This window comes from Marmota marmota, unplaced genomic scaffold, assembly GCF_001458135.2.
Source record: "Marmota marmota marmota unplaced genomic scaffold, marMar, whole genome shotgun sequence".
NCBI classification, from domain to species: Eukaryota; Metazoa; Chordata; class Mammalia; order Rodentia; family Sciuridae; genus Marmota; species Marmota marmota.
In genome coordinates this window covers 6,888,228-6,897,863 of record NW_026000102.1, presented here as the reverse complement: position 1 = coordinate 6,897,863, position 9,636 = coordinate 6,888,228, and the positions used below count along the sequence as shown (strand labels likewise).

The window sequence follows — 9,636 nt, the reverse complement described above, 5'->3', positions numbered from 1 at the left end:
GGGGGTGGGGGTGGGGGTGGGCATCACAGCTTCCCTCCTGAGGCCCTCGCCCAGTGAGGCTCCTGTCCCACAGCACCTCCCCCACCCACCCAAGGTGGGCCCTCGGGGGTGTCCAGGGCCTTGCGGCTGCAGGTGGTGGTTTGGCTCTCCTCCTCCAGCAGCTCTGGAAGTGCTGGGGATGTCCAGACCCCGGGATATGCAGGGACCCCTTTGCCTCTGTCCACTGCTGCCCGTAGCACCACTGACACAGCCCTCAGCACCCAGGGACATCAGACGGGCGGACCAGAGGAGGGATGTTTGCTGAGAGCCATCTCTCAGCATGGATTCTGGAAACACTAGGGCCTCCAGCGTCCACTGAGGGGCCAGAACATGTGCTGGTGACAGTCACCAGAACTGAGGGACCTGGAGTCCCCTGAACAGTGAGCCCCAGCAACTGACAAAAGGAAGGGGTGGGAATCGAGCTCGGTGCAAGATCCCCAGACCCAACCGGGCACCGAGCCGTTCTGCCTCCCGGACCGTCACCCAAGTTCATTTCCCCAGCGCAGTGCTCGGGGAGAGTCCTAGCATTCTAGGCTGTCCACCTTCCTGACGCGACTGGCCGAGCCTGGTGTGGCCTGGAGCCCTGGCGGTCAGATGTGGGTTGGCCCAGAGCTCAAGGCCCAGAGGCGGCTGGACCGGCCCCTCTTTGGAAAAGAGGCTTCCGTTCTCGGAGGATGAATGGTGTGAATCTCAAACCAGCAGATGGCTGGGCTCCCAAAAGTCATTCACAGAGATGGAATGACAGCGCCCGACAGCCCCCACAGGGGCCCGTCCGGGAGCTCGCCACACTGGGGCTCCGGCAAGTGACACTCTCCCCTCGTGTTCAGCCTGGCAACGAGCTGCCTGTTAGCCCTGGAGGGGAGCGTCTGATAATGGCCCCATGGTTGGGACCCGCAGGAAGGCAGAACAGCGGCGGACAGGACATTGCTGACAAGAGGACTCTGTCTCCCCACGGCCGCTCCTCACACAAAGGACTGAGGGAAGGCCCCGTTTGGGGAACAGGGGGAAAGGAATGGACAGGAAGGATAAAAAGTGTCAATGAAGAATCTGTTTTCTGGGAAGAGAAGTGCGTCTCTTTCCCCTCGGCCTCCCGGGGCCAGGCGGGTCGCCAGGAAGATCCAGAGGGAACGGTCACCTTACCTCTCAGGGCAGCAGGTGTCCCCGGACCCAGAGGAGGGCGAAGGCGGGGCCAGGGCGGCTTCCTAGCGCTGAGAGGACGGGGAGAGCCCCCTCGGCACGGATGCTCCAGGGGCACCGGGTCCCGGGCGGCACTGCAGGTGGGGTGGCCCCTGCCCACATGCCAGGCCACGTCCCCACACGACGACGTGACCAATTCAGGAAACGGAAGCTGGATGGAGCTCGCCCTCCAGCTCAGGGCGTTAGAGGCTGGGACTCTGTGGTGACGACTTTCAGTGGTGACCTGAGGCCGTGCCATGGGGCCCTGAAGACCCAGGGAAGGCATTGGCTCCTCCTCTGCCCAGAGTGGGCCTTGTGGCCGCTGGATTCCTGAGCCCACGGGGACACTGGGAGGGTCCAGGAAGCCAGAAAGGCAGGCCGGAGCAGGATCCCGCCTTTAAAATGCAGAGACCTATGTGCCGCGGGCAATGCGTAGAGCCCCCAGCTGGAAAGACCCCGAGTGTCCATCCTACGGTGAGCAGCAGATGAAGGAAGGCCTCGGGTGGGGACACGCGGAGGCCACTCACCAGCTCACTTGGAGAGCGCTGCAGCACCTTGGACAGGCCAGGGCATGGGGAGCCGGACACGGGAGGCCCCCGGGGAGCCCTGGCCCCTGGGGTCCATGGGGACATCCTGTGGGCTGGACAGCAGCATTTGGGCTTCTTCGATTTAGTTCTGAGGTAGAAGCAGAAACAAAACACAGGACGTGAGTGGTCCAGTCCTGGCCACTTGAGGCCTTTAGCGGCCGAGTTCCTGTTTGGCTGGCTGGCTGATTGCTGCAGACCGCGGGTCACAGAGCTTTTTAAAATATTATATTTAAATAGATATTATATTTATTATAAAAACATTATATTTAAATTAAATATTATATTTAAATAAAATATTTAAAATATTCTTTAAAAGACTTTATTTTTCAGGCAGTTTTAGTTCATGACAAAATTGAACAGAAGTCAGAGGTTTGGCGTGGAACTCTACGAGTGTCCCCCACGGGAGCCACACGTTTGGTACAGTCGACGAACCTGCAATGGGGACACTATCGCCCAGACCGCACGGGGGTTTGGGCTGACCGCTGCGGTCCCAAAGGACACTGGGGCCTCATACGGCCCCCTGGTACGGCTCCCGGGCTCCTTCACTGGAGCAGCCACGGCCACTTCTCCTTCTTTTTATTGTTTTTAGTTAAACCTGTCTTTTTCTGAGCTGATGTTTTTTTTCAGGTGAACTCACCTTTGGGCCTGTTTGGATTAATCTTGTTTGGTCTAACTGGGGTTTCTTGGCTTTTTCCTGCTGTCTTTCTTCGGGGGCTGCACTGGTGTGACATCCAGAGATTTTGACGAGCGGATGAGACATGTGCACTGAAGTATCAGCACGTGCTCTGTGCCCCACCTGTGCACTGCCCCGCCTCCGACCACCCGACGGTGCCTTCAGGGTCACACACTTCTTCACCATCCGTGTGTGTTTTATGGCTCTTTCTCAGCTCATGCACATGCTTGGACTGGCACTGAGTAGATGTGGTCAGAGCCCAAGAAGGTCACCACCAGGCCTGATGTAGCTGTGGAACAACCTCTGTGGGGCTGTTTCTGCACTGCTAAGAGTCCCATTATTAACACGTGTGGGATAGTGTCGAATGCTTTTCTCCACCTTCCGAAAAGAATGTATGATTTTTCTCCTGTATTCTGTTAAAGGGGTAAATTACACTGGTTTTCAAACATTAAACCAACTTTGCATTCCTAAAACAAACCCCACTTGATTATGATACGATCTATTACATACACACCTGGATTTGATTTATTAATGTTTAGCAAAAAATTCATGCACTTTTGTCTACAAGGAATATTAATTTGCAATTTTATTTTTTCTTGAAATGTGTTTGATATTGGTATTAGGATAACACTGGCCGTATAAAACAAGATGAGCACTGTCCTCTCTTCCTCGGTTTTCTAAACGACTGGGCCAGGCTGGTACTATTTCTTTCTTTCAACATGATGTTTCACTGACCTCAACATGACATCATCAGGGTCTGGAGTTTTCTTTGCAGAAAAGTGAGGGTTTTGGTTTTTTTTTTTAAGAATTCTATTTCTTCAATAGATACAGTGCTATTTGGATTTTCTCTTTGTTCTTGTGCCAGTTTTGATGACCTGTTTTTCAAGAAACTTGGTCATGTCACCTAAGTTGTTGAACCTGCTGACAAAATTCTCTGCCTTGCGAGTGCTGTGAGGTCTGTAGTGATGGCTCCCTCGGCCCTGATGCTGGTTGTTGGAGTCTTTACCTCTCCCTTTCTCTGGCAGACTATCAAACAACAGTTGTTTTATTGATTTGCTATGATAGGGGTTTCTTATTGCACAGATTTTTATTGATTTATTATTTCATTCCTTCTATTTACTTTGGTTTTAATTTCCACTGATTTTTTTCCAACATATACAGATGGACGCATAGGTCAATGATTTTGAACATACCTTCTTTTGTAATATAAGCATTCGAAGCTACAAATTTCCCTCAAGGCCCTGCTATAGATGCATCCCACAAATTTTGGGGTTTTTTTTTTTCATTATAATTCAGTTTAAAATATTTTCTAATGTTTCCCGTGATTTCTTCCTTGACCTTTAGGTTCCTTTAAAGTATATTCATTAATTCTCAAATAGTTGGGAGTTTTGCAGGTATTGTCTTTTTATTGGTTCCTACTTAATTGTGCTGTGATCAGAGAACATGGTCTGCATAACTCCTGTCATTTCAAATGTGTCGAGGCTTGCTTTATGGCCTGACTTATGTTTATCTTGGTGAATGTCCATGTATCGCCATCCCTGCATGGTGACTGTGTGAGTGGGTCAGGTCGGGTTGGTTAACTATGCTGTTTGAGTCTTTTACAGCCTTGTTGAGTGTCCCACCTACTTGCTCCTTCCAGTGTTGAGAGAGTATTGAAATCTCCAACTACAGTTGTGGGTCTGTTTCCTCTCTCACTCTGGTCAGTGGTCATTTGTCCTCGTATGCCTCCTGGCCCCTGTTGTTGTGTGTGTGAATGTGCAGGATCTCTGTCTCCTTGGTCAGTGGAACTCCTCATCATTATAACGTGTCCCTCTTTCCCCGCGGTAGTATTCTTGTCCTGAAGTCTACTTTTTCTTACCCTAGAAGCTATTCCTGTTTTCTTATGACAAGTGTTTACATGAATATTTTATATCCTTATTTCACTGTTTCTTTATATTTGAATCACCCTATCTAATAGTCATCATATATCAGGTCTTTTTTTTCTAGTCTGATAATCTTTATCTTTTAACTAGTGTTTTTAATCCATTTACATTTAACATAATTATTGACTGGGTTGGATATAAGCTACCATCTTGCTTTTTGTTGTTTTTTTTTTTATGGTAATATCTGTTGTCTTTCTTCTGTGTCCTAATACTAGAAGATATTAATCCTGTTTCTGACTTAACTTTCAGTGTCTGCTCCAGGGTTTTCAGCATTGTTCTTTAGTTTATTATTTTCTGTCTTTAAGTGATATCGAACCACTGCATGTAAAAATATGAGTTTTATAACTGTCTATTCTCTTCTCCTGTCCTTTGTGCTTTTAATGTAATATATTTCACTTTACAGATGTCACAAATTTCAAAATGCAGTTGTTACCTTGACTTTAAAATATATCATCTTTAAATTATTTTAGAGCACAGGAAAAAAACTTTCTCTCATTTATCCATACACTTACAATTTCCAAGGGTTTATATTCCTTGTCTGAATTGACACCTGGTTTTATTTTCTTCTGTCCTGAAAAAGTCACTGTGACATCTTTTCGTAGAGCAGTTCTGTTGGTCATGGATTCTCTCAGCTTCTGTCTTAAAATGTCTTCATTTCGTTTTCGATTTTGAAGGATGCTCTCCCTGAGATGATCCTGATGCTTGAGGATCTTGTTTTCTTTCCATCCTCTGAAGACCTGTTCTGCTCTCAGCTTGCGGCACTTCTGATGATAAGCCAGAAGTCGCTCTTGTCTGTGCCCTTAAGTCCCCCACCCAGCTGGTTCCCAGCCACTGGAGGGTGAGGCACCTTGGGGCAGCTTCTCTTGCACATAAGGTGCCATGAGGCTCTTGGATCTGCAGATCTGACTTCCATCCAATTTGGAAATCTTTCGGCCATCATTTCTCCCCTGGCCCGTTCCTGGACGGTTCCACACTGTCTCCCGGCCATCGGGCTCTGCTCACGCCTCCCCGGCCTTGCTTCTGGGTGTCAGGGTGGATGGCTTTGGCCTTGATCTCTGCTTTCTGCGGTGCCTGGGCTGCTGCTGCTGCTGCCACCCACCGGCTTCTTATTCCATGTTGTTGTTTCCCTCTTTAGAGTGTCCCTGTCCCTTCGGCTCGTCACCACACTCTCCATCTCCCTCCGGGTTATGGCCTTGGCTTCCTGCTCCCACCTCCGGGACTGGGTGCTGGGTGCTGGAGGCTGCAGACACTGCTAGTTTCTGGACCTCGTTCTCTCTCCTTTCACAACTTGAGTTTTGTGCTGACGGGTGTCTCGTGTACTTGCCATCAGCCCGGCCCCTCCTGGACTTGGGCCCTCCTGGACTCGGCCCCTCCTGAACTTATTCTGAATCTTTTCTGGTCACATCTGGAGGAGCCCCTGCTCCAGGACTGGTTCAGCCGGCCCCTGAGACCTGGCTGTGGTGGTGAGTGCGCTGGTGAGCAGTCGGCCTCCTCATCCCGGGTGGCTGGGTTGAGTGGCTCCTGCCCCGTGGACGCAGGCGTGTCTTGGCCCACAGAGCTCCTGGGGTAGCTGCTGCCCCCCCCTCCCAAGGCCTCACTCTGTGGTGCTCAGCCAGCATTTGGTCACAGATGCAATTGGGATTTCAGCTCTCCAGGGCTCTGCCCACAAGTCCCAGGCCCCTGGCCTCCCCCTGGCTCTGCCTCTCCTCCTGCAGGGTGGGGCAGCACCCTGCTGTCCACACCACAACAGCTGCTTCTTGTGCTTTTGGTTCAGTTTTCTAGTTGCCCCTGGCGGGAGGGGAGTCTGGTGCCCACCGCGGCCACAGTACCCGAAAAGCTTCAATTCTCAACTCGAAGGAGACGTGTGGGTTTTGATTTGCTTGTTTTTAATCACGTGCACTTCTCTGTCAGCCTGGAGGAGTCCCTAATCATTCCCAGGGGTCCTGGGATCAGGGAACACAGTCACTCTGGTGCCCTAACAGCAGATGACCACAGCCTCCTGCTCAGCACCCACAGGGCCCCAGGCCTGGCGGGGGGGGGGGGGGGGTGCTCTGCAGGGGGCTCCGTTGGCTGACTGCTCCCGAGAACACCCCCCCTAGCAGAGGCTCCATCATTGCTGTATTTCAACCAGGAGGCATGTCTAGCCCATTGTCACCCAGCCAAGTAGGTGGCCTGGCCTGGGTTNCTGGGATCAGGGAACACAGTCACTCTGGTGCCCTAACAGCAGATGACCACAGCCTCCTGCTCCAGCAGCCCACAGGGCCCCAGGGGCCTGGGGCGGGGTGGGGGGGGGCTCTGCAGGGGGTCCTTGCTGACTGCTCCCAGAACACCCCCCCACAGAGGTCATCATTGCTGTATTTAACCAGGAGGCATGTCTAGCCCATTGTCACCCAGCCAATAGGTGGCCTGGCCTGGGTTAGAATGCAGGCCTATGACCTCGTGGCCGCAGGAAGGGAGGAAAGCAGTGGGGGCTCTTGGCCCTTGGTCCTGGGCACCTGGGAAGGCAAGGCAAGGGGTCTCCTGGGGGCCACCTGAGGGCACTGCCTCTCTGTGCTATTCCTCACCCACACCAAGCAAAAGCTAGGAGTCCTGACAGGTCCCCAGTGCGTGGGACTCAGGTGCAAGGGGGGTGTGGCTGCTGCAGGCCAGGGGCTTCACGGCTTAGGTCATCCAACAGCTCTGAGGTCCAGGGCCCAGCTCCTCTCCCCTGCAGGGGACCCTGGGTGACAGGTCCCCTGCCAGGCCACACGGTGGTGATGTTGAGCAGGCTCTGGCACCAGGGGCTGAGATGACCACAGCCTCCCCACCTCGAACAGGCCTTGGAGCTGAATGAGGGGACAGTGGCATCACCTCCAAGTCGCATGGGAATGGGGCTGGCGGGGAGGACCCAGCGGCAGAAACCACTCCTTTGGGCTCCTGCTTCTCAAGTCGCAGAGGCTGGATCCCCTCACCCTGCTGGACGGAGCCTGAGCCCTGCAGGGTGACCTGCCCAGTGCACAGCCCCACCTCGGCTGCGCAGCCTCGGCCCTCTTCCCAGCCCTTGGGAGCACTGTGACCCCGGGGGCTTGTGGCCTACAAGGCCAGAAACAGGGCCGCCCAGCACAGAGAGAGGACATTCCTGCCATCGCTTGTCCAGAGCCAAACCAGCCCTGCCCCCAGAATGCAGGCGTCTGTGGAGCCATGCTCCCTCCAAAGGCCCATGGAGGTCCTCCCCGGCCCCACCAGCTCCCGGGCTCCAGAGCTCCTGGCCTTCCTTGGCTTGTGGCCGCCTCACACAATCAGCCCTGCACCCATCTCCCAGGGTTGGTCTGCACCCAGGTTTCCCTTCCATGGGTCAGGGCCCACCGTGGGGCGGCACAGCCTCACCATAGTTGGCTGCACTGGCAAAGACACTATTCCCACTCGAGGAGGTCTCACTCACAGGTTAGGGGCAGGACTCGCACATATTTGCGGGGGCAGCACTGTCCACCCACCTCGAGAGCTACTCGGGCTGGGTGGGCGGGGTACATCGTCCTGCCTCCACAGGATCATCGAGGAAGGCCTTCTGAGAAGTGCCCTCGGGGCAGAGACGCGAAGGACTGGGGCAGCTGTCCCTGGGTATGGGGAAGGCAGACAGGGAGCTTTGGGGTTGAACACTCTTTTGCGCCTCAGGATCCTTGTTTATTAAGGGGGAAGTGAGACCGCGAGGTCACCCTGGGGTCTCACAGAGGAGGAGCGTTTGGCTCCCAGGCCAGGGACCGAGGCTAGGAAGGGAACTTACTGCCATCCTCCAGGGCCATCGGCTCTGTGCCACCCAGTGCCCACTCCCTGGACCCCATGCCCCTGGCCCTACCATGAGTGCAAAGTGACCAGGCCTGCTGGCAGACCCCCGGGGTCCTTCTCTCCCTGAGGGTCCCTCACAGCTCTCGGCTGGTGCCTTCCCACCTCGGCACCCAGCCCAGCCCTGGGTTCAGCCTCGTGGGCAGGTCCCCAGCATCCTCTTGGGACCCACTGGACAGCTGAGAACAGAGGCACAGGGAGGGGCAGCCACCCCACTGGACCTGTAACTAGCAGGAGTGTGATTCGACCACGGACAGCTGTCTCTGGGCCCGGGGGTGCCAGCGGGGGCCAGGTAATGGGTCCCCAAGCCTCCCATCTGGAGACAGAGCCAGTTCAGGTGGCTGAGACGCCCATGTGGGCATGAACGGCCAGTGGGCACAACCGGTCAGTGGCTCAAGTGTGGACAACCCTCAGGGGCTGAGTCAGGTTCTCAAGGAGGGCTCCACAGGACAGTACCAGTGGCCGGGGCCAGGCTCTGTCTGGGCTCCTGCCAGGCCGTGGCCTCCCCTCTGGGCCTCAGCACCCCCAGCAGGCTATGTTGCTCCATCTGGCTCCAGTCCCCGGGGTGGCCTTGTTCCCCTCTGGTCAGGAAGCTCCCAGACCACCCAACCCCATTCCCTCTTGGAGGCTGGGCCTTGTGGGTGCAGTGCCCAGGATGACCACTTGGGGGCAGCAGCCACCAGCCTTTCCCAGGAGCTGCCTGGAGGTGAAGGGCCACCCAGGTGGTGAGCTCTGGGCCCTCCTGTCCCTCCAGCGGGGTTGGTGCCAGCCTGTGTCCTGCTCAGGGGACAACCACATACAGGGGAACTACTGACACCCAGGTAACTCCGGCTTCAGGGCAGCTCTTGGGGAACTGGGGGTTGAGGGGGGCAGTACAGGGCCAGGGACTGGGTAGGACAGTGGAGTGACAGGCAGGGCCGTCCCTCAAACCCTGACACCTAACAAAACACCAAGCCTGAGCCCCAAGGGCCTGTGGCTTCCCCTCTACCTGGTGTGCACTGGGTCTGCTCTGATGGCCGTATTTTGAGGGGGATTTGGGCAGACTGAAGTGTCTTGGAGATGACAAAGAATCTGGATTCAGTGTCATATCCAGAGTGACTAAAAAAGTGACGACAGGGGACAAGGTAACAATCTGACTTGGATGGTGTGAGCAGAGGCAGGATGGCCAGGTTGCATCTCAAGCCCCACTCCCCAGCTGGCCCTGCTGCAGACCAGTGCTGGACCCGAGGCTCTTGCAGCTCCCAGGGTGGGCCTAGCCCCTGTCCTTGGTCCGGTCTGACCCCCACCTGCCCCCAGCCTCTTATCTGGCCCGGTTTCCTCCACCTGAGGGCTTTGCTCCTGCGGTGACCCTGTGACCCCAACACACCTTCCCCACCCCACCTCCAGGGCTCTCGGCGGCCCTTCCCAGGAGAGTGTGCAG

The 9,636-nt window shown here is 55.0% G+C and overlaps 1 protein-coding gene across 1 annotated transcript in view; it reads right to left on the bottom strand.

Annotated features, from left to right (window-relative positions):
- LOC107155570 overlaps positions 1–9,636 on the bottom strand; it is a 15,264-nt gene that overhangs the window by 2,947 nt on the left and 2,681 nt on the right. Inside the window, exon 3 of the mRNA XM_048783567.1 lies at positions 1,743–1,890. Coding sequence (XP_048639524.1) covers positions 1,743–1,890 — 148 coding nt within the window. The remainder of the gene's footprint in view (positions 1–1,742; positions 1,891–9,636) is intronic.